This window comes from Crocuta crocuta, unplaced genomic scaffold (genome assembly GCF_008692635.1).
Source record: "Crocuta crocuta isolate KB4526 unplaced genomic scaffold, BGI_CrCroc_1.0 scaffold102, whole genome shotgun sequence".
Classification (NCBI taxonomy): Eukaryota; Metazoa; Chordata; class Mammalia; order Carnivora; family Hyaenidae; genus Crocuta; species Crocuta crocuta.
Genome location: NW_027530019.1, coordinates 9,320,324 through 9,348,298, shown reverse-complemented (window position 1 = coordinate 9,348,298; position 27,975 = coordinate 9,320,324). Strand labels below are relative to the sequence as shown.

The following is a 27,975-nucleotide window of genomic DNA, read 5'->3' as shown; positions in this document are numbered from 1 at the left end:
TTTTTGCGCTTTGCAGACCAGTTTTCCATTAAGAGAAGTAATAAGGAGGCTGTTGGTGTTTTTCAGAATTTGTTTTTCGATCTTGTTGAATTTGTGGCCTTGGTAGGTTTTTTTTCCCCTTAACTAGTCAGATTAAGTTTTTAAAATGTGGTTCATAATATACATCCGTCGATGTTTTAACTCAAAGGTTTTCAGCTCTAGGTTCAGTTTAGAAGACTTCACTAATGTTAGCATATTAGGATTAAATTTCAGTGATAAACAAGTATACACCAACATCATTATAGTTGTCATTTGGTAGATTCCCCCCAAGGTCATAAAGAAAGTCAAGGCAAAAGTAGCTCTTATGTGAAGCAGTCTTTTAGGATTGAATTGAACCTCATAATTGTCTTCTAGGACCAAAAGGGAATGGGAAGTGAAGGTGAGGGCATATTGGATGCTTGCTGAACCTATTTGTTTAAAAAAAAAATAGGGCCACTATGTGTTTAAAAGAAGGAAAAATAATTGGACTCGCGTAGGCTTTATCTCTGTTTTAATGACCTGTTTGGATAGTTTATAAAGCATTAATGTTTTTAATAAATTTTGGCTAACAGCTGAGTGTTGTATGTAGATTTTGTCTTCAAGAATTCTCACAAATTGTTTTACCTTCTACATTCACTCAATATCTGCACTGTTTTCATGCTCTTCTCATTACAGGTTGAAAGGATGTAAAAGCTGTAAGTGGTATAGTCCTTAATCTCTGTGGTCTTGTACCTGTATAGAAATTCCAGATAGGATTGTATAGAAAAACTGAATAGGATTGCTGTGTCCTATACTATTTCATTCTCCATAGTGTCTCTTGGGCATTTCATTTGAGCTAGTAATTTATTCTTTTTCCACTGTTAAGAAATTAAGAAGTGGGGGTGTTTTCTCTCTCCCAAATTTATCTAACTATTCTCATGTTTGTGATTTCTGGTTGAGAGGTTTCTTCACAAGGTTATTATAGGACAAAAATCCATACAATTCTGGTTTTAAAAAAATAACTTGGAGCTGTTGTTTAGAAAGATGTACTAGGCTCTAAACTTGTTAACTGTAAAATTAATTGCAGATTGAGTGAAATGGTATTAAATTATTTCAGTCATAGGAGACTCTACTTTGGGTTAAAGCAATAAAGAATAAAGTGGTTTGTCAGAATTTGAAGTAACCAGTCTGTAATTTTATTTATAATTTACCAAGTTGTTGTGAAAAGCATAAAGTAGAGAAGACACTTTTAAGTCAGAAGTGTCAAATGTTCTGAGAGGACTTCGTATATGGTGTACTAAGGTAATTATTCTGGGTAGGTTAAAAAGTTACCTGACCATTTTAGGGGCACCTTTCTGATTCACTTAGTAAAGCATGTGACTCTTGATCTTGGGGTCCCAAGTTCTAGCCTCATGTTGGGGGCAGATAGAGACTACTTTAAAAAAATTTTTAAAAATTAAAAAAAAAAAGAAGTTACCTGACCTTTTTTTTTTAATTGTTTTTTTACGTTTTATTTACTTCTGAGAGAGAGAGAGAGAGCATGAGCAGGGGAGGGTCAGAGAGAGAGAGAGAGGGAGATACAGAATCTGAAACAGGCTCCAGGCTCTAAGCTGGCTGTCAGCAGACCCTGACGCAGGGCTCCCAGGGCTTGAACCCACAAACCGTGAGATCACGACATGAGCCGAAGTCAGACGCTCAACCGACTGAGCTACCCAGGCACCCCTACCTAACCAGTTTTAACTGGATTCGCTATGAGGGGTCATTTGCTCTACTTTAAAGATGAGAAGATTTGGGGTGCCTGGGTGGCTCAGTTGGTTGAGCATTCGACTTCTGCTGAGGTCATGATCTCGCGGTCCATGCATTCAAGCCCTATGTCAGGCTCTGTGCTGACAGCTCAGAGGCTGGAGCCACCTTGGGATTCTGTGTCTCCTCTCTCTGCCCCTCCCTTGCGTGCGCTCTCTCCCCTCAAAAATAAATAAACATTAAAAATTAAGAAACACTTAAATACATAAAGAGATGAGAAGATTTAACAGATATGGAACTTATGATAAAACCATAAAATTAAGTTTTAGTTTTCACTTACTTGACATTTGCCATGAGGCACGTATCTAAGCCAGACATATATTCGTTATTGGTTGTATGACTGCATTAATTTTCAGTTCATCTTTTTTTTAATTCTTTCTTTTTAATTTTTGTTTATTTTTGAGAGAGAGAAAGCATGTGAGCTGGAAGGGGTAAAGAGAGAGGGAAACAGAGAATCCCAAGGAGGCTCCAGTCTGTCAGCACAGAGCCTATGTGGGGCTTGAACTCACGAACTGTGAGATTATTACCTGAAATCAAAAGTCAGGCACTTAACTGACTGAATACCCCATGTGCCCCTAATTTTCAGTTTAAACTGTCTTAAATTGTAATTGGTTCTACATTACAAATAGGTAGACTAGGTGGTTTTCTGTGTAGTATAATTTGAGAATTGCCAATGCCTAATTTTGTGTCTCTCCTGTGTATTGTGAAATTCTTTTTAAATGTTTATTTATTTTGAGCAAGAGAGCCTATGGGAGCACATGTGGGAGCAGGGAAGGGGCAGAGAGAGGGGAAGAGGGAGAATCCCAAGCAGGCTCTGCACAGTCAGAACAGAGCCCAAAACAGTGCTCAATCTTATGAACCATGAAATTATAACCAGAGCCAAAACCAAGAGTCAGACACTTAACTGATTGAGCCACCCAGGCACTCTTGTGAAATTCTTTTAAAAATGATGTTTAAAATCACAAATTTCTCTGGAATAGAAACTTTAAACTATTGTCCTTTATTGGCAATATTATTCCATATTAGTTTATCAAATAAACTTGCTGATAACACAAACAGGTGAGGATTCAGAGGTGGTGGTAGAATGTAGAAGTAAGCCTTTATGTGCTGACTTATCAGGAGAGGTGTGACATGTAGGAACACACTGTCTAGCATAGAAAGGTATGCTGGGGGTCAAGTTGCAGTGAGAAACTTGGGTTTCTTGAGGTCCGTTGGAAATCTTGTGAATCTGACAGTTATAAGGGCTGAGACTAAGTGTGGTCCAAAGAATGGGAGAACTGTAAGGACAAATACAGCTTAAAGGTTTGGCCAGTTTCCCCCAGTTAGCATGGTATTTTTAGAAGAGTGAAGGGAAACACTAAAATGCCAGGGAAAAATAGTGTTGTAAAATTTTTGCATAGTAAGTCTTTTAACTTTATTATAAGGTCACAATAGGCCAGTTGAGTATATTTTGGATCCCATATTTTATGGTATTCATAAAGTCTCCTGTATTAATTTAATGAGACTATAGGAAAGGAAGTATGTCTAGCAGTACTTTGACTTGAGGTTCTAGCAGTTAGGTTTTCATAACAGCTATAAAAATTTTAGAACAGGAAAGTGTGTTTACTACTTTGATTAAAGAAACTTAAAACTGCACTATTAGAAGACACTTGAATACTTCAGAAATAATTGAGTCGTAGTTGCTTATATAGTTTAGGAAGAACGTTTTCTTTCTGTGGACTGAATACTTCTATATTAAGAAATTGGGAAATTAGGGGCGCCTGGGTGGCTTAGTCGGTTAAGCGTCCGACTTTCGCTTAGGTCATGGTCTCGCGGTTCGTGGGTTCGAGCCCCGCGTCGGGCTCTGTGCTGACTGCCAGCTCAGAGCCTGGAGCCTATTTCAGAGTCTGTATCTCCCTCTCTCTCGACCCTCCCCTGCTCACACTGTCTCTCTCTCTCTCCTAGAAATAAATAAAAATATTTAAAAAAAAAAAAGAAATTGGGAAATTAAAAAGCAGACATGTTGTTAAAAGTAGATAAGAAAGGGAAGACTCTAAGTTTTTATTTATTTATTTTGAGGGAGAGAGATGTGAGAGAGGCAGAGGGAAAGGGAGAGAGAGAATCCTAACCATGCTCTCCACCGGCATCACAGAGCTTGATGTGGAGCTGAAACTGAAGAACTTTGAGATCATGACCTAAGCGAAACCAAGAGTTGGTTGCTTAGCAGACTGAGCTACCCAGGTGCCCCAAGAAAGGGAAAGATTAAGACTCCTTTCCCAGCATAATATTTTAATTGAGATTTTAAGTTTCTTATGTTGACTAGTTAAAGTAATCTTTAAGTAGGAATTTAAAAGTACACCTTATTAAAAGTAGAGTATAGGGGCGCCTGGGTGGCTTAAGTCGGTTAAGCGTCCGACTTTTGCTTAGGTCATGATCTCGCGGTTCGTGGGTTCGAGCCCCGCGTCGGGCTCTGTGCTGACTGCCAGCTCAGAGCCTGGAGCCTGTTTCAGTCTGTGACTCCCTTTCTCTCTGACCCTCCCCTGCTCACGCTGTCTCTCTCTCTCTCTCTCTCTCCTAGAAATAAATAAAACATTAAAAATAAATAAATAAATAAAAGTAGAGTATATTATTTGTTAAAGAAAAATATCCAGAATACATAAGTATCTTTTTTTTTTAATGTTTATTCAGTTTTGAGAGAGAGAGAGAGAGAGAGAGAGAGATACAGATTTGGAGCATGAGTTGAGGAGAGGCAGATAGAGAGGGAGACACAGAATCTGAAGCAGGCCCCAGGCTCCACACTGTCAACGCAGAGCCCGACAAGGGGCTCCAGCCCACCAACTGTGAGATCATGACTTGAGCGGAAGTCGGACACTTAACTGACTGAGCCACCCAGGTGCCCCCATAAGTATCTTTTTAGTTGAGAAAAAACTATGATTATTTGTTTTAGGAATAATTGCTTTCTTCTGGTATTCCCCAAATATGTATGATTATCCTGTTGAATTGAAAGTGATTAACCTTTCACTGATCTTACAAGTACCTGATTTAGTATTTTTTGTTAAACAAGATAATTAATTATACAGTCCTTTAATTTTTCTGAGGTACTGATAAAAATTATTTGAAAAATATTCACAATCACATTTCAAAAATAATGTACTTTTTCATTATTGGGAGTATGCCTTTTTATTTAGTCATAGCAAACAAGAGTGTACTTCTGTAAGAGAATTATGACCATACCTTGTCTTTGACTGTCTGCCTACCTACCTACCTATGTATCTACCTATCTATATATCTGTCTGTCTATTTGATTTTTAAGTAATCTCTCTACCCACAGTGGGGCCTGAACTTAGAACTCCAAGATCAAGAGTTGGATGCTCTGGGGACTGAGCTGGCCAGGTGTCCCAACTAGTAATTTAAAAACAAAAGTTCACTTGGGGCTCCTGGCTGCCTCAGTCATACAGCATATGACTCTTGATCTCGAGGTTGTGAGTTCAAGCCCTGTGTTAGAGATAGAGTTTATTTAAGAACAAAAAAAACTTTACTCTTCATAAATCTTGTCTTTAGTTTATCTCAATCAAAATGACTAATTTTTTCTTGGTAGGTAGTGTAAGAATAGTAGGGATTATTTCAGATACTGTAAATTTATTTTGGGCAAAGGCCTTGGTGTTTTACTACATAATTATAAAGAATTTTAGTTAGTAGCTTTTTCCTTTTTGTCAACATTTCATTAGCTCTTTAAGTAAATCTTTTCTGGAGGTTTCAGATTTCTACTGGCCTGAGAATAGGCTTAATATAAAATTAATTTTCTTTTTTTTAATGTTTATTTTTGAGAGAAAGAGAGCACACACAGAGAGCAAGAGGGAGACAGAGGATCCAAAGTGGACTTTGCGCTGACAGCAGAGAGCCCAAAGCCAAATGTGAGACTTGAACTCAGGAACCATGAGATCATGACCTGAGCCTAAGTCAAACACTTACTTGACTAAGCCACCCAGGTGCCCATAAAACTAATTTTCTTTAAATAAATAGAAGTTTTAATCAAAGAGTATAAATGAGTAGTTGTATCTATCTTCTTGCCCAGTTTTAGTGAGAAGTAAAATAAAAGTACCCTTAGGAAAATTCTGCTAAAATTAAATTCACTTCTTTTATCTTTAAATTTTCTTTGTTAATGTATCTAATAAGTACATTGTAACTTGTATGTATGCAGGTGACCCAGCAAATTAAAAAACAAAAATGCTTGAATATATATATGTTTTGGAAAGGATAGTAATATGATAAAAATGATAGACTGGAGTGACAAGTTTCCTGTGTGCTTTTTGAGGAAAAAGAAAAGTTTCTCAAGAGTATTATGGTACTCAATTCTTATGAATTCATAAATTATGTATTTGCTAACATGTTGTGTTATGAAGTGTTATTGACAAGAATTTCTTTCATACCGTGTAGAAGAATGCTATTTTTACAAGACGTTTAAATTATATTTATTAGAGGCAGTTAAAATTAAAAGCCTCCAAATTACTGTTCTGTTAAAGCATAGGTTAAAGAAATACAAAAATGTCCCCAGCAGGACATACTACCTCATTCTGTCCGTAACAAATATTGATTTTGTCTTAGTGGTATTTCTGCTGAGGACATAACAAGGTTTTAAGTTGGGGTACTGCTAGTATTATTTTAAAACCTTATCTCTGAATGATTGTGCCTTAGTATTTTCAGTGATTAACAAACTGAATAATGCCCTCTTTAAAAAATCAGAGTTCATACTTTCACAGAGTCTTTTAGTCATCATCAGTTTAATCACATATTTTGTTTCTCTAGAGAAAAATAATTGACCATAGATTTAGAAAAAGCATTCTTTGTTGTTCACCAAAGAAAATTTTGAGAGGAAAGAACCTCATAATTTTATCAACCTGATAACCCAGTAGCTGTTTTATTTTTTGTATATTCCCTATATTTTGACAAATGCTTTTGATTATAAGTATTATATGTTTAGTAGCTTTTGAAGAATCTTACAATGTTAGATAATAATAAAAGACAAAGTCGTACATCAAAAATAGTAATAACCCCAAAATGACCACCTATCTTTATCACACTTTGGGAGAAGGATTTGATGAAAACTCTCCTTGTATTGAAGTTTATGCTTATATAATACTCCTCTACTTAGTCCTTCTGCCCTAGTTGACTTTTGACTTTTATTAGATGATAAGTGGGAGGGACAGGGAAATCTGTTCCTTCTCTGACGTCATTTAATGAAGGCTTAAAGAAGTAGTAGAGATTAAAGTGGACAGTTGCAGTACCTGAAGTTGTTGATTTCAGATTAGTCAGACTAGAAATATAGATAGAAAAAACAGATGCTGACACTTTTGAAAATGTCATTTGGTATTAAGGAAGGCAGTGATTTTTAGGTTTTTCTTTCATGAATATAAATTTTAATATAAATTCAGTAGTGATACTATTTGTAATAATATAAATTAACAAACTGATAGAAATCTAGAGCTAGAGAAGACCAAAGGGTCACCTAGTCCAGTAAAGTCTTTGTTTTATTAATGATGAGCCATTCTCAAGACTTTTTAACATGTAGTAAATGTTTGTCTTAATTCTTAATTAGGGTGCTGTGGGATGAATTGTACGTGATAGGAAGAAAACAGCTCAGATTAATTAATGACTCATTTCCCATTTTGGCAGCTCTTTTTTTTAGGTAAAATTTACATATAGTGAAATGCACAGATCTGATGTCCAGTAATTTCTGCTGTTGAGGAAATGAAATGCTAGAATGGTTGCATGACTTTAATTAGTGTCTGATCAGCATCTCACCTAACGAATGATAGATTCAGGACTGGTACCTCCCTGTTATTCCTTAAACAACTCTCTCAGGAGGTTACTCGGGAACCTTGCATGCATATATTCTTTATATAGCTAGCTTACAGTTAATATGTATCTAAATTTTAATAGGAAAATCCAGACTTTGTTTCCTTTAAAGTTTGATTTGTAATCTTTTTATAATTTTCTTTGTTTATTACTCACTTTTGTTTCCCTCTTCTCTGTCTCATTCAGCAAATACTTGTTTAAAGGATATATACATCAGGGTGGTCCTAGAACGTTCGTTAAGAATCCTTTATATGCAGGGTGCTGTTTTATTGTTTTGATAAAAATTTGTGCACTCAAGACCTCATTAGCAAATTATTAACTGAATTTATGCTGGTAGCATTATTATAATCTTGTTAGCACAAGATAATCTGTAACCATAATTGTTTGCTTCAGATATTGCTTGGGATCAGGGATTTTGTGTAGAGGAAGGAAATCTTATGAGGAAGGAACATTTTTAGTTTTATTTATAGGCTCCTTTTTGTGAGCAAGAATTGATTGCTGCAGTGAGGGTTGTTTGTGTTTCAGTGATATAGGTTTTTCCCATTCTCTAATCTCTGGTCTCTGAGGAAAATGAGAAAAATGTATGGTTCAATTCAGAGATTGAGTTATATTATATGCTAGGTTACTGGAGTTACAGATTAGATTTCTGCCTTCAAGACTCTTACAGTCCAGTACAGTTAATGTAAAATTATTTCAGTAGGATTTGTTAAGAGCTTAGGTAGAGATCATAGGTTTACATTGGCTTGGGGATATGGAGGTGGTTACTTAACTTACTGGGGTGCATGATACTTGGGCTGAGCTTTCAATGTTGAAGATAAGAATTAGTTGAAAGGAAAGAATGTTTGAGGTAAAGAGAAAAGCAGAAGTAGGATACAGCATAGTGTGGGCATGAAACTATTGTTATTGGAGTGCAAAGAGAGAGGCAGCAAATAGCAATGAAAAAAGACTTAGATTGTATAGGGTTTTATATACAATGCTAGAGTTTAGTCTTTATTTTGAAGGCGGTTAATGAGAAGGAACAGGCAGGGGCGCCTGGGTGGCTTAGTCGGTTAAGCGTCCGACTTTCGCTTAGGTCATGATCTCACGGTTCGTGGGTTCGAGCCCCGCGTCGGGCTCTGTACTGACTGCCAGTTCAGAGCCTGGAGCCTGTTTCAGTCTGATTTCCTCTCTCTCTGACCCTCCCCTGCTCACGCTGTCTCTCTCTCTCTCTCTCCTAGAAATAAATAAAACATTAAAAAAAATAAATAAAGCTTTAAAAAAAAAAGAAGGAACAGGCAGATGTGTAGAGTGGGAAGGATGGATTTAAAGGGGACAAGGCTGAGAAATGTTTTACAGGTGAAATCATCAGGCTGTGGTGATTGTAGGGGACAAGGAGGAATGACTAGGATGTGTAGGATGGTTTCTGGTTTGATTGATTAGGTTGATGGTTGGGAGCATTATTTGTGATCAGGAATACAGTGAGAGATCCCTGCCAGGCTCACTTAGTAGAACGTGTCGTTCTTAATCTTAGGGTTGTGAGTTTGAGCCCCCCCCATAGGGTAAAGAAATTGCTTAAATTAATAAATGTAAAAAATATATAGTAGGAAATATATAGTAGAAAGAGCAGGTTTGGGTGTGATGGTGGGATGGGAATGTGGGTGGGAAGGTGAGTTCAGTTTTAGGTGAGTTGACTTTGAGGTGCCAGGTGAAAGTGGTGAGAAGGCTGTTGGATGTGAGTCTGAAATTTAGAGGTAGTAGAGACACTAGTAGAATTAATTTTGCAGTTGATAATTAGCATTTGGAAGAGATTTTCTCCCTGCCTTCCACCACTTTCCCAATCCTTTTAGCTGGCCTCCAGGTAAATAGAAAACAACCTTCATTGTCCAGTTTTAGATTGCTGAGCAGCCATCTCTTTCTACTCCTGAAATGAGCTCTGGTTTAAATGTTGAAAATGTAGAAATGTTTTACATTATTTATATACTTTCCCCCCTTGCAGTGACATGAGTTTGTAGGCTTAAAATGTCATTGCGTCCATTGTTAGGTTTGTTTTATGATGTAATCTAGCTAAAGTGTATCATTTTCATTTATCAGATCTATTTCCCTAGTGTACTCGTTTCTCAATCTTGTTTTATTCTGTATTATAACAGAAAAGGGCTTATCTAGTAATAGAGCTCCTAGAGAACCTAGAGGATATGTTAAATTCTAACATAAATAGAATTACCAAGAAGAGGAAGTACATGCATGTTTAAAATTCTTCTCTTTATATTTTAAGTAATAGTATTAGGTTATTGCAGATGTTGTGTAGGCAGTTTCTGATCTGTACTTGGCCCAATTGTTACTAGGGTAATGCTGACCTCATAAAGTGAGTTGGGACGTGTTCACTTCTATTTTCTAAAAGAGTTTGTGTAGATTTGGTGTTTTGTTTTTATTTTAAACAATTTCTTTTTTTTTTCAAGTTTATTTATATATTTTGAGAGAGAGTGAGTGTGTGAGAGAGAGTGCGCGCGCATGTGCACGTATGAAAGGGGGAGAGGCAGAGAGAGAGAGGGAGAAGATCACAAACTGTGAGATCATGACCGGAGTCAAAAATCAAAAGAGTTGGACACTTAACTGACTGAGCCACCCAGGTGCTTCTGTTTTTGTTTTTGTTTTAAATGTTTGGTAGGGATTTTCCAGTGAAGTATCTGGGCACCTGTGTTGGAGGCTTTTCCTGAAATTTCAATTTTTAAAAATAGATAATAGGACTGATCAGGTTACCTAATCTTGTGTGAGCTTTGGTACTTCATATTTTTTGAGGAATTTGACCATTTCATGTTAATTGTTGACTATACGGGCATAAAGTTGTTTGCTATATTCCATTATTGTTCATATAATGTCTGTGGGATATGTAGTATTTTCACTTTTCCATTCCAGGTAGTTGTAATTTGTGTTTTCCCATTTTTTCTCAGTCTTACTAGAGGTCTGTCAGTTTACTGATCTTTTTTAAAAATCAACTTTTGGTTTCATTGAGTTTTCTGTTTTTGACCTCATTGATTTTTGGTTCTGTTGAATTCTTTGTTTTGACAGTGGGTTGTATTTTCTTCCTCTTTTGTGTGTCTTGCAATATATTATTGAATGCTAGATATCATGAATATCATGAATAACAGTTAAAGACTGAGTAGATAGTATATATTCCTGGAAAATTGTATACCTGGATTTTTAGTGTAGGGAGTTCAGTTGAGCTGAGTTTTGGTTTTGTAACAATTTTTTTACTTTGTGAAGAATATTTTAAGTGTACCATTGATTTCAAACTTCTCTAGCGTTATTTGGGCTTAAGCTAGAAATTGAAGCATGAGAAAGTGTTTCTCAGTTTTCCTGATTGGCTTTCTGTGTACACCTGTTTGTGTTCCTTGTAGGCTCTCCTCTCTTCCAGTGGTAGAGACAGTTGTGTTAATTTGTGCTTATTAATCTGGTGTTTTTCTGGTGTAGTCTCAATGTAGGATAGGCCCTGTGTATCTGGGCATCAGAAGTGGGGCTCTGTCCATGATTGCCTGTCTGTGTCAAATTAGGCTTGCATCTTTTCAGGTCTTGTTTGGAAAGGGATTCCCTGAGCCTTGCCTTAATGGTAGGAGATCTCTAAAGGCAGTGGTATTAAGATCTCTCCACCTAAAACTGTTTCCTGCCCCACCCATTAGTGGTAGTAGAGTTATTCTTTAACTTTACCCTCATTCTTAATGATGTCTTCACTTGTGCCCTGAAGGTACTGGACTTGCCCCTTCCCCAGCATTAAATTTTTCTTTCCTTGTGGAAGAAAGATCTGGTTGAAGCTTTGGTATTTTTTCCCTGGTAGAAGCTGCTCCCCTCTTTAGCTCTGCACCAGAGAAAGATTCTTTCTAGTCATGTGTTCCCATATTGTGAGCACCTGGTGGAGGTCTGTGGCAAAGATACAGTCTCATGGTGTCTGTAGCTACCAGGAATATTACATTCTATGCTAGCCCACTTTGCCTTAATTTTAAGAAGTTTATTAACAATTTTAGATGATTTTTAAAGATGTTTTTATGGCACCTGTCTCTTCCCTTGCTCTGCCCTAGGTGAGCCAGTGCTTATATCCTGTCTCTCCTAGGAAGGGCTTTCTTTTCTTGGATGTTTATTTGGTTTCCCTAAGTCCTCAGCTCTCTGATGGGTTTAAGAAAAGTTTGGTTTTGTAGTTTATCCCATTTTTTTTAAGAATTGTTGTTAGGCTTGTAGAAGCATTTTTACCCCCAGCTTTCTGTTGTGTAGGCAGAACCCAATTAATGTATAAAAGTGAATCTTTAGGCAAAATTCCACAATTAGAGAAGCTTTCTTTTCTAGAGCTGTAGTTTGCAATTCCATGACTTCTTTGTGCTCAGGTTGCTTGGATAAACTCCCTTGCCCTTTCCTTGGTTTAGACCAAAGGAAAGGGTTCAAATTGGCTAGACTGATAGTAAAGAGAATAATTCCCTGATGGGTCCTTGATTTTTTTCCTTTTGTTTTGTTTTGTTTTGGTTTGGTTTTTTGGTTTTGTTATTGTTGGAGGCCCGTTTAATGTGGACATTCAAGGATTCAAGGCTTGGGTAGAGTGGAAAGTGCCCTAAAATTGGGCAGGCAGACAAGGTGGGTGAGGGCTGGCCCCACACATGCCAAAGGGAGTACCAGAAAGGTGGTCCAGGCAGGCAGGTCCATCAGAGGACCTGTAGGCAAGCCCTTGAAAAGGTATCTAGCCAGGTGGTGAATGCCTACGTCAGAGCCTCACCCAGGGAGTCAAGGTTAGGAATGGTTGGGGGCTCCCAAGAGTCTAGGGACTGGCATCCGTAGGGGCCTCTCTGAGCTGCTGCTGGAAGTCACAGTGTGTCTGCTGGTTGGAGTCAAGTGGCTGTTGGAAGTAGGTGTGGAGGTGGTCGTTCTTCACCAGGTGGTCTAGACAGGAGTTGATCTGGTCCAACGTGGAGTTGGTGGCAGTATATTCTGCTTCCCTGAAGCCGTCTTCCTCACTTTCCACAGTTGCCCCCTACCAGCATGCCCAGGTCCCTATTAGGACCTGACATTGTGGGCTTGGGTGCCCCAACGGCTGCGTGATGATGGAAGATGATGGAACGCAGTTATTGTGCACCCACATCCAGCACAGGGTGGAAGGTGGAGGACGTTCCACTGGATGGAACGCAGGACCAGAGGAGCAGATTTTTTTCGTCTTTCCTAAACATTGTGGTTCTCCCAAAGCTATGTTATGGTCAGCCCCTCCTCTATGGTTTTTGTAGTCTTTTCCCCAGACCAGTCTTTCTCCTAATCCTACTTATCCTTCCATTCCAATACCTGTTATGAAAGGCCCAGAAAAAACAGATTTATACTAAGGTACAAAAGTACATAGGTACATAAAGTACTTAATTTGAGTAGGTATAAGTGAAATCATAATATTTTTCCTTTCGGGGCTGATTTATTTTCTTTAGTGTAGTGTCCTTAAGTTTCATTTGTGTCATAGCATGTTGTAGAATTTTCCTTCCTCTTTAGGGCTGAATAATATTCCATTGTGTATTTCTACCACATTTTGTTTATCTACTTTTCTGTCAGTAGACACTTTTGCTTCTACCTTTTGGCTGTTGTGAATATGGCTATGCAAATATCTGCATCCTTGCTTTCAGTTCTTTAGAATATATAACTAGAAGTAGAATTGCTAGATCATATAGCAATTCTATGTTTAAATTTTTGAGGAACTGCTGTAGTATTTTCCACAGTGGCTGCACCATTTTCCATTCTTATCGGCAGTGCACAAGGGTTCCAGTTTCTTCATATCCTTGTTGACAAGTCTTATTTTCTGTTTTCTTGATAATGGCTATCCTAGTGGGTGTGAAGACGTGTCTTACTGTGGTTTTGGTTTGCATTTTCCTAATGACTAGTGATGTTGAGCATTTTTTGATGTGCTTTTATGTATATCTTCTTTGGAGAAATGTCTTTTATCGTTTTTGAACTGGGTTGTTTGATTTGTTGTTGTTGTAGGAGTTTTAACGTGTATTCTGAATATCCAACCCTTAAGAGATATATGATTTGCACATATTTTCTCTCATTCCATAGATTACCTTTTTCACTGTTGATAGTGTCGTTTTTTAAATTTATTTTTTTATTAAAAATTTTTAATATTTATTTTTGAGAGAGAAAGAGAGAGAGACACACGGAGAACGAGTGGGGGAGGGACAAAGAGAGAGGGAGACACAGAATCTGAAGCAGGCTCCAGGCTCCAGGCTGTCAGCACAGAGCCCGATGTGGGGCTTGAACTCACAAACTGCAAGATCATGACCTGAGCCGGGATGCTTAACCAACTGAACCATCCAGGTGCCCTGATAGTGTCCTTTGATGCAGAAAAGTTTTTAACTTCGACGTAGTCCAGTTAATCTTTTCTTTTTCTCGTTGTTCCCTGTGCTTTTGGGTCATATGCAAGAAATAATTGTCAATGCCAATGTCATGAGCTTTACCCCTATGTTTTTTTCTAAGAGTTGTATAGTTTTAGCTCTTAAGTTAAGGTCTTTTATCTATTTTGAGTTTATTTTTGTATACAGTGTAAGATGAGGGTCCAACTTCATTTTTTGCTTTTGGATATCCAGTTTTCCCAGCACTAGAGATCTGTGGTTTTAGTATGAGTCCAGATAGGTTTGGTGTAGAAACAGGGAATATAGTTTTGCACACTGTTGATATAATGGTTTAGAGTCTAGATTTTTCTGTCCAATTATATTATGGGTAAAAGTATGCCATAGTAGCTTCCCTGGAACTGTAACCCCTATTTGTAACACTATTTCTATGAGAAGTTATATTTTGAGTTCCCAATTGCCAGCTTGTAAACACAGCTGTTTGTAAGTTAACCCTATTTTAAGGCTTTGTATAGACAGGGGTTCATTCAGAGGGAAAATAACTTGTGAATGAGTATGTATTTAGAAAAGAGCAGAAGTAAAAACAAACTTTAGAGGGTAATGGGAAATTAGAATTCTTAGTGTCTTTTTAGTATTTTTGTTGGTGATAAATACAACGTTTTTACATTGCCAGTTATTTTTATTGAAATTACCTGGAAATTGGTCCTTAAAACACTTCTGCCATTTTTCCCACCTCATTTTCCTCCATCATGAGATAGAAGTAATGGATACTACTTTATGATGTTGAAAGATTAAGTGAAACAATGTATTAGAAAGCACTTAGGACAGTGCCTTGCGTGTAGCAGTTAATAAAGGAAAGCTGTTGGTTAATGTATCATTTTAGCCTTTTCCATGTTCAGATAAATGTAGTTAAGATAGGAACTTTATGGGGTGGCTGGGGGGCTCAGCCGGTTAAGCGTCCAACTTCAGCTCAGGTCATCTCACAGTTCGTGGGTTCGAGCCCCTTGTTGGGCTCTGTGCTGACAGCTCAGAGCCTGGAGCCTGCCTCGAATTCTGTGCCTCCCTCGCCCTCTCCCTCCCTTGCTCGTGTGCTCTTTCTCTCAAAAATAAACAATAAAAAACTTTTAAAAAAAGATAGGAACTTTCATTTTGAAAAGGATAGGTTAAGGGGTTGGTTTTCTGGAGCAGACAGGAACCTTACTAGAAAACCAACACAATACTTTTTTAGGCAGTGTTTTGGTAGTGTGCTTGTTTGAATTATGTTTCAGTATTCAAGTAAGCTTAGACATTTGAGCCTTTATTTTAGGATTTTAGTAATTTGCAAGAAATGCTAACAGATTAAATTAGCAAATATATACTGAGATCCTTGGAAATACAAATTGTTTTGAAGTGGTAAATATAGTTCCATTACTTTGGAGAGTTGGGGCAAATAATGTAAATAATCTAACTTCTAAGTTAAGTTGTAATTGGTAAACTAAAAAAGTTACATAATATTTGTTTTTTTAAGTATTACAATGGAAAAAATCTAAGCTTTGAGTTTAAAACAAGGAAAATTATGCTTAACCAAGTTGCAAGAGTTAAATTCTTTTCAGAAATTCTTCATACTGAGGCGCCTGGGTGGCTCAGTTGGTTAACTGTCCCACTCTTGGTTTCTTCTCAGGTCATGATCTTATGGTTTGTGGGTTCGAGCCCTGCATCAGGAGAGCTAGGGCCTGCTTGGGATTCTTTCTCCATTCTCTGCCCCTCCCCTGCTTGTGTGTGCTAGTGCTAGTGCATGTGTGCTCTCTCTCTCTCTCTCTCTCTCTCTCTTTTTATTTAAATAGTTTATTGTCAAGTTGGTTTCCATATAACACCCAGTGCTCATCCCCACAAGTGCCCTCCTCCATGCCCATCACCCCCCTTTCCCCTTCCCCCACCCCATCTGCCCTCAGTTTGTTCTTGGCATTCAAGAGTCTCTCATGGTTTGCCTCCCTCCCTCTCCCCCACTATTTTTCCCCTTCTTCTCCCCCTTGGTCCTCCGTTAAGTTCCTCCTAATCCTCCTATACGTGCAAACATATGGTATCTGTCCTTCTTTGCCTTATTTCGCTCAGCATAACACCCTCAAGGTCCATCCGTGTTGTTACACATGGCCAGATTTCATTCTCTCTCATTGCCGTGTAGTATTCCATTGTATAGATAAACCACATCTTCTTGATCCATTTGTCAGTTGATGGACACTTAGGCTCTTTCTAGGTTTTAGCTATTCTTGAGAGTGCTGCTATGAACATTGGGGTGCATATGCCCCTGTGCATCAGCATGTGCTCTCTTTTTTTAAAATAAACTTCAAAAAAAGGAAATTCTTCTTTACTGAATAAAGGAATTGATGTTATATATTTGCAAGTTTTATTCAGCCCACTTTAAAAGTTCTTTTTGTTTAGAACTGATTTAACATTTTTAAATACTTGCACTGGGGACTAGTGAGCTTCATGTCTCCTTAAGTTATTTGAGCACATTCTAGGTTACCTTTAAACAGAAAAACTGGGGGCGTCTGGGTGGCTCAGTCAGTTAAGCATCCGACTTCACTCAGGTCATGGTCTTGGGATTCGTGGGTTTGAGCCCCACATTGGGTTCTGTGCTGACAGCTCAGAGCCTGGAGCCTGTTTCAGATACTGTGTCTCCCTCTCTCTCTGCTCCTCCCCACTCGTGCTCTGTCTCTCTCTGTCTCAAAAATAAATAAAAAATTTTAAAAACAACAACAAAAACTATCTGAAAGGTTTCTGCTTTTGGTTAGGGAGCTTGAACTAGCGTTCTTTCAACTTGCGTATTTTGATTCTTTTTTTTTTTTTTTAATTTGAAAGCACACGTGCTCATGCACAAGTGGGGGAGGGGCAGAGAGAGAAGTGAGAGAATCCCAAGCAGCCTCTGTGCCATCAGTGCAAAGCCCAGTGTGGGGCTCAAACACACAACCTGTGAGATCCTGACTTGAGCTGAGATCAAGAGTCAGATGCTTAACCAATTGTGCCACTCAGGTGCCCCAGTATTTTAACTGTTAAAAAAAAAATGAGGAAAGGGCATGCATAGGCATTCAACCAAATGGGAACTAGAGGTAGCCTATAAATATAACTAAAACATTTAAAATTTTACCCATCATGACTATAGTTTAAAGTTACTTTTACTTTGGGGCCACTTGGGTGGCTCAGTCAGTTGAGCGTCCAATTCTTGATTTTGACTCAGGTCATGATCCCAGGGTTGTGGGATCGAGCCCTACATTGGGCTCCACATTGAACATGGAGCCTACTTAAGATGTTTTCTCTCTCCTGCTGCTCCTCTCCCCAAGGCCTTCTCCCCTCAAATTAAAAAGAAAAACATTTTTTTCAGTTAGCAAACATTTTAAAAATTAAAAAGAAATTTTGATGGGCAGGATTCAATATGTAGATGGCTTGGGCCCTCTTTAGTCTCTTTTGTGCAGGTGTGCTGCCTCAGCCAGGAATGTGGTTGGCCCAACAACCCCTGCATCTGCAGGCTGTTAGAGCTGTTGGCTCTTCTAGTTTACGGGCTACAGAAATTATTACTTATACCAGAAATGTCTCTTATAAGATGATACCATTGAGTGTGCTCATCGTTCAACTGGTGTAAATTATGTGTCTCTTTTTATGGTGACCTCAAAGTTGACAGTCCTCTCAACCTGACAAACCATCTGAGCTTGCAGGTAGGGAATAGGGGAGTAGAGCAGCCCAAGATAGGAATGACAGACTCCCAATGTTCCTACTCAAAGTTGAGCAGTTTTATAAGGATTCTCAGATTATTATATGCCTTTGTTTTATTTCTAGAGTACTGAAGTGGTGGTTTTTTCTTATTTTGTCCAACTGAATGGTTCCTTTTTGTGAAGATTTGTTGACCTCTTAAGTTGGACATAGTCAGAATTCCAGGAATTTTATTTTAACTTCCTCTATATTTCTCTCTTCTTGTTCCATACTGTTCTAGGTTTCTGAGGACCCAGTAGATGATAGACCTGGAATTAGAAATCTAAATAATTTTATCTCATGAGACTCACAATAGCCATGCCAGTACTGTACCATATGCATGATTATTGAAGCCGTATATGCACTCTTTTTGCTGTATTCTTCACATTCATCCCTCACTTTAAAATTTTTTTTTTCTTTAATGTTTATTTATTTTTGAGAGAGACAGAGACAGAATGCAAGCGTGATAGGGGTAGAGAAGGAAATACAGAATCTGAGCAGGCTCCAGGCTCCAGGCTGTCAGCACAGAGCCTGATGTGGGGCTTGAACCCAGGAACTGTGAGATCATGACCCTAACCTAAGGTGGTCGCTTAACCAACTAAGCCACCCAGCCACCTTCATCCCTCACTTTTAAATTTTAAATAGTTAAGTATGTTTACATTGTCAGAGAATATACATACTATACTCTCTCCCTTTTATTTTTGCTTTATGACTAACTCGATGTTGTATTTTTGATCATCATCAGTTCTTTTTTTTTTAAAATATTTTTATTTATTTTTGAGAGAGAAGGCACGAGTAGGGGAGGGGCAGAGAGAGAGGGAGACACAGAATCCAAAGCAGGCTCCAGGCTCTGAGCTGTCAGCACAGAGCCCAACGCGGGACTTGAGCTTGTGAACCACAAGATTATTGTCGTAAGCCGAAATCAGTTGCTCAACCGACTGAGCCACCCAGGTGCCCTGATCACCATCAGTTCTTATGCAATGTCTGTAGTCTGGTTTTCTCAAGTGTTCTGTTAGATTTTTTAGGAAGAGCACAGTATTCACAGAGTTCTTGCTCATTGACAATAGTTTATGGCCATTTTTCTTGTTATTTTTGTTGGATATAAAATCCTTGGTTTACTTACATGTTCTTTTCTTGATTTTTTTTTTTTTGTTTTAAATATGTTACTTCATTTTTTGTCTGGTATGAAGTGTTGCTATTAAAAATTTAGAGTCGTTTACTTTTTTTTTTCCGTTATAAAGTCACTTAGTACATGTCTAGATCAGGGATCTGCAAATCCCTGTTGCCCATGGGCTAACTATCTGTGTTTGTAAACACAATTTTATTGTACACAGCCATGTTCATTTACTTACATATTGTCTTTGGATAATTTTGCCAAACAGTGCCATAGACAATACTGAAACCAATGAGCATGGTTCCAGACACTGATATTTGAATTTCATTTAACTTTTACCATGTGGTCTGCAAGCCTAAAATATTCACTGCGTGGTTCTGTAAGAAAAAGTTTGCGTACGTCTGGCTTAGATGCCCAAAGGAGGATTTTTCCCCCTTTAAAGTTTAGTGAAGTTCTAGTAATTCATACCAAACCAGACTGTGTTTTCATATTTGCTGTTCTCAGGTCTGTTTCTTTCAATACATAGTTTCAAATTTTCTCTTGTTTTTGAGTATCTGATCTATTTTCCGTATTTATCAGTTTCTCTTGAATCTTTTTTTTAAGATTTTTATTTTCAAGTAATCTTTAATCCTAACATGGGGCTTGAACTCACAACTGTAAGATCAAGAGTTGCATTTTCCACCAAGTAAGCCAGCCAGGCACCTCTTAAATCTTTGAATCTTTTTCTTTTCTTTTCTTTTCTTTTTTTAATGTTTATTATTTTGTTTTTTAAGGAGGAGACAGAGTGCCAGTGGGGGAGGGGCAGAGAACGAGGGAGAGACAGATCAGAGACAGGCTCCAGGCTCTGATATGTCAGCACAGAACCTGACATGGGGCTTGAACTCACTAATTACAAGATCATGACATGAGCCAAAGTCGGACACTTAACTGACTGAGCCACCCAAGTGCCCCTGAATCTTTTTTTTTTTTTTAAGTAGGCTCCAAGTCCAGCGTGGGAGTCCAGTGTGCAGCTTGAACTCAACAACTGTGAGCCCAAGACCTGAGCTGAGATCAAGAGTTGGATGCTTAACTGACTTAGCCACCTAGGCGCCCCAACCTTGAATCTTTTTTAATGTGTGAAAATATTCCTTCTTTGTTCTATCCATTTAATTTTTTGTTCCTTTTTTTTTAGTCTAGTTTAGAAATAACTTCTTGTTCTTAATTTTTTCCAAATTCTTTCACTTCATTTCCCTTTCCTTAAATCCTGGTTAAAATTATTCCTTAGTATCAATGTCTTCAAGGTTACTTGGAAATACTGTGTAGTTGTGATACGCTTTTGTGGACTTATCTTTTGCAATCTTACTGTCTGTAGAAAGTTAGAGATTTTATTTTGCATTTCTCTTATGACTGTATGCGCCCTGATCTAATTTGTTACTTTTTAATGTGAAATTTGTTTCCTTGAACTTTTATAAGGATGTTCTCTTCAGGACAGTTGTTGACTTAAATGGAACTTTCTGTTATTTTATTAGTATGTTAAAAAATATGGACAATTGCTTTCTTGAGATTGCTTAGTTTATGTTCCTCCACCTCTCTTTTTTGTAGGTGTTCTTTGCTTTTCTCATTTGATACTGTCCTAGTCTATTTTGACTTAATTCAGTTTCATTTCAGTGGTGAACCTTGCCAGTAACTCTGATAATGAGGGTTTTTGTTGTTATTTAAAAAAAAATTTTTTTTAATGTTTATTTTTGAGTGAGAGAAACAGAGGGTGAGCGGGGGAGGAGCAGAGAGAGAGAGGGAGACACAGAATCTGAAGCAGGCTCTAGGCTCTGGGCTGTCAGTACAGAGCCTGACCCGGGACTTGAACTCGTGAGATACTTAACCGACTGAGCCACCCAGGCACCCCTTTTGTTGCTATTTTTTAATGGAAATATCAAACATATGCACAATGTAAACAGTGGTATTATGAAGCCCCATAAAATCATCATTCCATTTGAGTAGTTATTAATATTTTGTCTGTCATTTGGAAGTATCCCCATCCACTCCCAACTTCTTGCTACTTGGTTAATATTGTTCATAGGAACTTTTTACAGGTGTGAATTTTTTTTTAATGTTTTATTTATTTCTGAGAGAGAGAGAGAGAGACAGAGAGAGACAGCGTGAGCAGGGGAGGGTCAGAGAGAGAGACACACACACAGAATCTGAAGCAAGTTCCAGGCTCTGAGCTAGCTGGTAGCACAGAGCCAAATGTAGGGCTCGAACCCACGAACTGTAAGAAGATCATGACCTGAGCTGAAGTTGGACGCCTAACCAACTAAGCCACCCAGGTGCCCCAACAGGTGTAAATTTTTGTAAAATTTACGTACTTTGAAATACGTAGATTTTAGCTTTAAGTTTTGACAAATAGATCCATACTCCCTTGCGTTCGGGTCATTTCTTTTCCCCAAGGCAACTTCTATTTTGATTTCTCTCCTTAGATTATTTTTGCTTCTGATAGAATTTCTTTTTAATGGTGTCATCAGATATATACTTTTTTGTGACTGCCATTGCTTAGCATAATGTCTGAGATTCTTTCATGTTGTTGATGATAATAATAATTGTTGCTTTCTATTTTCTAATTATTATTCCACTGTGTGAAAACACCCCAGTATTCACTTTTCTGACCTTGAGCATTTTTGTTATTTCCAATTTGAGGTGGCTATTGTAAATAAAGTCGGCCAGGAACATCTTTGTAAAAGTATCCTGTGGGCATGTTTACATTTTTTCTTGTATAAAAACTCAGAAGTGAAAAAATTACTGGATGAAGGGGTGAGGTGTTGTTTAAAAGAAATTGCTCAACTTCTACCAAAAACCTTATATTACCACCAGCAGACTATGAGAGTGCTCATTGTTCCACATCTTTGTGATCAGTTGTGGTCAGTCTTTTTAATTTTTGCCTTTCAAGTAGGCGTATTCTATTTTTATTTTAACTTGCACTTCTGATGGTGAATTATATTGAGCATCATCATTTCATATGCTTGTGGCCATTCATCTAGCTTTTATGAAGTGTCTTCTCAGGTCTTTTAATTTTTATGAAGTTTAGGGGCACCTGGGTTGCTCAGTCGGTTGAGCGTCTGACTTCGGCTCAGGTCATGATTTCATGGTTTATGAGTTTGAGTTCCATGTCGGCCTCTGTGCTGATAGCTTAGAGCCTGGAGCCTGCTTTGAATTCTGTGTCTCCCTCTTTCTTTGTCCCTCTCCTGCTCACACTCTGTCTTGCTCTCTCTCAAAAATAAATAAAAACATTAAGAAAAAAAATTTTTTATGAAGTCTATTTTGCTTTTATGGTTTCTGCTTTTGTGGTTATTTTTCTTGGAATATTATGTCCTTTGTGAAGAGATAGTTTTACTTTTTCCTTCCTGATGTGAATTTTTAAAATTTCTTTTTCTTGCCTAAATTCTATGGCCATGAACCGCCATTTAATAGAGGTGGTGAGAGTGGACATCCTTGTTTTATTTTTTACCTTAAGAGGAAGGCACTTAGTTTTTCATTATGCAATATGATGTTAGCTGTGGATTTTTCATTGCTGCCTTTTCTCAGGTTTAAGAAGTTCCCTTCTAGGGGCGCCTGGGTGGCTTAGTCGGTTAAGCGTCCGACTTTCACTTAGGTCATGATCTCGCGGTTTGTGGGTTCGGGCCCCGCGTCGGGCTCTGTGCTGACTGCCAGCTCAGAGCCTGGAGCCTGTTTCAGTCTGTGACTCCCTCTCTCTCTGACCCTCCCCTGCTCACGCTGTCTGTCTCTCTCTGTCCTAGAAATAAATAAAAAACATTAAAAATTAAAAAAAAAAAAAAAGAAGTTCCCGTCTATTACTGGTTTGTTGAGTATTTTTATTGTGAAAAGGGTGTTGGGGATGGTCAAATGCCTTTTTTCTGCATCAGTTGAGATCATATGGAATTTTTCCTTTATTCTTTTAACTTGGTGTATATATTATTGATTGATTTTCATATATTAAACCAGGATTGCATCCCTGCGATAAATTCCAGTTTGGTCATGGTGTGTAATCCTTTTATTAAGCTGCTGGATTTGGTTTGCTAGTATTTTGTTGAGGATATTTGCATCTATGTTCCTAAAGGATATTGACTAGTAGTTTAACTTTTCTTCTGGTGTCTTTGTTTGATTTTGGTGTCAGAGTAATGCTGATCTCATAGATTGAGTGGGAGGTATTCCTCAATAAGGAAGAGTTTGAGAAGGTTTGGTGTTAATTCTTCAAATATTTGGTAAAATTCACCAGTGAAGCCATTAAAATTGGATTTTCCTCTGTGGGATGTTTTTAAAGAAATTATCACTAATGCAGTCTCTTGTTTTTGAATTTTTGAGTCTATTGGATTTTCTTTTCTTGAGCCCATTTTGCTTAATTTTGCTTAATTTTGCAAATTGAGCCCAATTTGCTTAATGGAAATTAATCCATTTCTTCTAGGTTATCTAATTTGTTGGTGTTTTGGTATGTNATTTGGTAAAATTCACCAGTGAAGCCATTAAAATTGGATTTTCCTCTGTGGGATGTTTTTAAAGAAATTATCACTAATGCAGTCTCTTGTTTTTGAATTTTTGAGTCTATTGGATTTTCTTTTCTTGAGCCCATTTTGCTTGTGTCTTTATAGAAATTAATCCATTTCTTCTAGGTTATCTAATTTGTTGGTGTTTTGGTATGTTGTGGTTTTGTTGTTTCACCCTGAACAAACATTTTCTAATTTTCCTTGTGATTTTTTCTTTGACACAGTGCTTACATATTTAGGAGTTTGTTGTTTAATTTCTGCATATTTGTTAATTTCTCAAGTTTCTTTCCTTGTGATTCTTTCATTCCAGTGTAGTTGGAGACCATATACATGTATGATTTAAATTCTTTTAAGCTTATTGTGACTTATTATGTCCTGACATGTAGTCTGTCTTAGAGAATATTATGTATTGTGCTGTTGTGAGGTAGAATGTTCCATATGTATCTCTTAAGTCTAGACAATTGTTCATGTCTTCTATTTCCTTATTGATCTTTTGTCTAGTTGCTCTATCCATTACTGAAAGTAGATATTGAAATATCTATTAATTTTGAATTGTTTTTCACTTTTGTTTGACAGTTTTTACTGAGTATATTTTGAGACTCTGGTGTTAGGTACATATATGTTTATAATTCCCTCTAAATTTTGCTTATTATATCCCAGACATTTTGATGTGCTCTTTGTTATTTTTTAGTCCAAAATTTTTTATTTCTCTTGTGGTTTTCTTTCTCTTCTCCTCCTCTTCCTCCTCCTCCTGACTCATGATTTATTATATATTTTTAAATTTTCAAGTATTTGGAACTTTTTAAGATTTTTGTTTTTGATTTCTATTGTGGTCAGAGAACATAACCTTGTAAGATTTTTCTTTAAATTTATTTAGACTTGTTTTATGTCTCAGCATATGGTCTATTGGTAAGTGTTTCATGAGAAATTGAAAAGTATGTGTTTTCTTCATGTGTTGCCTGAGTAGTCTGATAGAACTTTTGAAAGCTCTTGAGGGCTTGACTGTTCCAGCCCTTTTAGACCTATTAAATACATCTTTTACAATTCACTATTGGAATGGACCAAAACCTTCTGCATTTCAGTTCTTTCTTTAAATGCTCTTATCTTTCATTCTAATAAATGCCCACTGGTTATTTTTGAGTTCAAAGGACCTTTCTCCTAAGCGTTCGGAGAACCATCTTCACTCTTCATCATGTGGAGTGATCTAGCATTTTATATATACACTATGATATATATATTTATCTGCCAGACTATGATCCTCATGTGTAGAGATTATAGTTTTCATCCTTAACATTTTAGTAGCAGGTGGCCAGTAAGTATTTCAGTTTTAATGAGCCAAACTTTTTAAGACTGGGCTTAGCCTATATGCTTTTAGTCTTTTAAGACCTACTTTACATTAGTGTATTGTTTCATAAGATGTTATAATTCCCATTTAATGATTCTGGGTTTAAGATAGATTCATTCTAAGGTGTTTTTCTTGTTTGTTTGAGAGGGAGAATCTTAAGCAAGCTCCACTCCCAGTGAGGAGCCTAGATGGGGGAGGAGGGGGCGGAAGGGCCAGAAGGCTCAGTCTCATGACTGAGATCATGACCCACTGGGCCACCCAGGAGCCCCTCTGTAACTGAAAAAAAAATTTTTCCCCCCAAAAATACCCAAGAAAGGGCTCCTGGGTGGCTCAGTTGATTGAGCTGCCAACTTTAGCTCAGGTCATGATTTCACAGTTCAGGAGTTCAATCCCTGTGTCAGACTCCGTGCTGACAGCTCGGAGCCTAGAGCCTGCTTTGGATTCTTTTTTTTTTTTTATCTTTATTTATTTCTAGGAGACAGAGAGAGAGACAGCGTGAGCAGGGGAGGGTCAGAGAGAGAGGGAGTCACAGACTGAAATAGGCTCCAGGCTCTGAGCTGGCAGTCAGCACAGAGCCTGACGCGGGGCTCGAACCCACGAACCGTGAGATCATGACCTAAGCGAAAGTCGGACGCTTAACCAACTAAGCCACCCAGGCACCCCTGCTTTGGATTCTTAATCTCTCTCTCTCTCTCTCTCTCTCTCACTCTCTCAAAAAAAAAAAAGTAACATTAAAGAACAAAAAAAAGCTGAGAACAGATCTGGGTGGCTCAGTTGGTTAAGCATCCAACTCTTGATTTACACTTGGATCATGGTCCCAGTGTCATGTGATTGAACCCTACATGGGGTTTTGTGCTGGGCGTGGAGCCTGCTTTAAGATGATCTCTCTACTTCTGTCTCTGCCCCTCCCCTGCTTGCTCTGTCTCTAATTTAAAAAATTACAAAAAAAATTACAGAAATTTATTAAAAATAAGTTTTCAGAATTCCCCCTTGATTTGCCATATGGGAACTTTCCTTTTCTAAGGAGTGCTTTGCTGAAGAATTAAGGCATTAAGACATCATTTATGTACTCTAAATAAGGTTTTAAAGTAAATAATACATGCATTGAATGCTAAATCACTTTAGAAGTTAACATTGACTCTTCAGGGAAGAAGGCAGCATTTTTTATTTTGGGATGGCAGCATAAAACTGAGCACCATTTGCTGATAGGGAAAAAAATAGTTGTTTGTAAAGGTATCTAGGGACTTCACTGGTGAATCCCTTGAGTTTGGGGTTTTTTGTTGGAGTAGATTATGTGTGTGTATGTGTGTACGTATAACTTGCTAAAAGTTTCTAACATTTTTTTCTGTGACTGTTCTGTTGGTTTCGTAAAGACACAGTGTCTTATGCTTCTTAATTTGTTGGTGAAGACTGCCCTTTGCCAGGATTTTTGGCATCTTTATGAGTTGAGAATGCTTAAATGGAGTTAGATTTTCTGTGAATGAAGTCACTATTGTGAGTAGCATTGACGTTCTCTGCAGTTTATAGTCTTTTCTAATACCTTTTTAATTTTGAAGCTCAAGATGGTAAGATGAATGTATTCTTTACATGAGTAAAAAAAAAACACAGTTAAGTGACTATAGTTTAGCAGTGATCGAAGTAGGATTGGAATTCACATTTCTTAGTTTGGTAATTTTTATATTCTATTTCAGATTCTAATTTAGGGTATATTATTAACTACCTTTGTGTCTTGATATAGTTTTGTCAGCCATTAATTTTCTCATCTATAAAGTGAGAGAGTTCAAGTAGATTGCCTCATAATTTCTTTCTCATGTGAATTCAATTTTTAAAGTATCATGTGTGGCAAGATCAAATGATCTTATAAATTGAATGATCCAACTACTCTTTTTACATTTGCATGATTGTTGATCATTAGAATCATGCTCTGGTAATTCATTCATTCATTGAGGGTTTTCCCACTACATTGTGAGCTCCAGATGACAGAAACCTTATGTATGTTGTTTACTGTTTTTTGTTTGTTTGTTTTTTTAATTTAAAAAAACTTTTTTTTGTTTTTTATTTATTTTTGAGACAGAGAGAGAGCACGAGTGGGGGAGGGACAGAGAGAGAGGGAGACACAGAATCTGAAACAGGCTCCAGGCTCTGAGCTGTCAGCACAGAACCCGATGCGGGGCTCGAACCCACGAACCGTGAGATCATGACCTGAGCCGAAGTCGGACGCTTAACCGACTGAGCCACCCAGGCGCCCCTGTTGTTTACTGTTTATGAGGTGCTTAACCTAGCCCAGTGCCTTGAATGTCGTAAGTGCTCAATAAATATTTCTTGACTGAACTGATTGAATGAATGATAATATTGGCACGGGTGGAGGTTGCATAGTTCTGTGGAAAGAGTATGCACACTCTTTGTTGTTACTCGTATTTTTATTATGTCATAGGGTAAAATACTTCAGAAGTTGTTGGGAAGGTTACTTGGGATAGTGTGTAAAAGTTCAAAGCATCCTTTCACTTAAAGTTATGGTTTCTTAATTTAATCTCCTGGAGACTTGCACCAACGGGTTTTTATAATATAAGGTGGGCACATTTGACCACAGTAGGTTTAATTTTAATAACCCTTGTTATTTTTCTCTTGTAGTTTTATATGTGGCACCCATAAAAGATGAGGCTGAGAACACGGAAAGCTTCTCAGCAGTCAAATCAAATCCAAACACAACGCACTGCTAGAGCAAAGAGGAAATATTCAGAGGTTGATGATAGCCTACCTTCTGGGGGAGAAAAAACACCGAAAAATGAAACTGGCTTGTTGTCTTCAATTAAAAAATTCATTAAAGGAAGCACACCCAAGGTAATGGTTTTACCTTGTACTTAAAATTGAAGTTTAGGTTGTTTTCTTTAAGCATGCAAAGAGGAGAAATCTTAATATTGCTAGTAGATTAAGGAAATGTCTACATTTTGGTGTTATTTTAAGAGTAGTAACATGAAAATTAGATAATGGCCATTTAAGAAAATATTATTTATTCTATTTAACTGACCCACTTCACCTTGTTTTTTCAGCATAGTATTATGAAAAGCAAAAGAAATTTTTCCTTATTTTATGTGAGTTTTTCTTTTCCTTTTTTTTAATTTCAAAGAAAAGTTAAATTTTCTTGTTCTTAATACATTGTTTAGGGAGATGATTTCTCTGATTTTTAACACTTGTACAATGAAAATGTATTACTTCATTAAAGAGATAGAAAAAAGTTGTTAAAAAGACACTGACGAGGAGTCACATGCTCCACATTCATACTCTGGACCAACTTGAATGAACTGAGGAAAC

At 37.5% G+C, this 27,975-nt stretch overlaps 1 protein-coding gene and 1 pseudogene across 5 annotated transcripts in view; one reads left to right on the top strand and one right to left on the bottom strand.

Annotated features, from left to right (window-relative positions):
• The window catches only part of CTDSPL2 (CTD small phosphatase like 2), a 77,978-nt gene that overhangs the window by 1,264 nt on the left and 48,739 nt on the right, over positions 1 to 27,975 (top strand). For 4 of the 5 annotated variants that reach the window (XM_077764500.1, XM_077764501.1, XM_077764497.1 and 1 more), the window contains exon 2: positions 27,295 to 27,504. In XM_077764500.1, the coding sequence (XP_077620626.1) occupies positions 27,319 to 27,504 (186 nt within the window). In that variant the 5' untranslated portion in view covers positions 27,295 to 27,318. Of the gene's footprint in view, positions 1 to 26,737; positions 26,964 to 27,294; positions 27,505 to 27,975 lie in introns of all 5 variants that reach the window. The other variant, XM_077764498.1, reaches the window with a different exon arrangement.
• On the bottom strand, positions 12,410 to 12,659 carry LOC144231770 (bublin coiled-coil protein pseudogene; annotated as a pseudogene).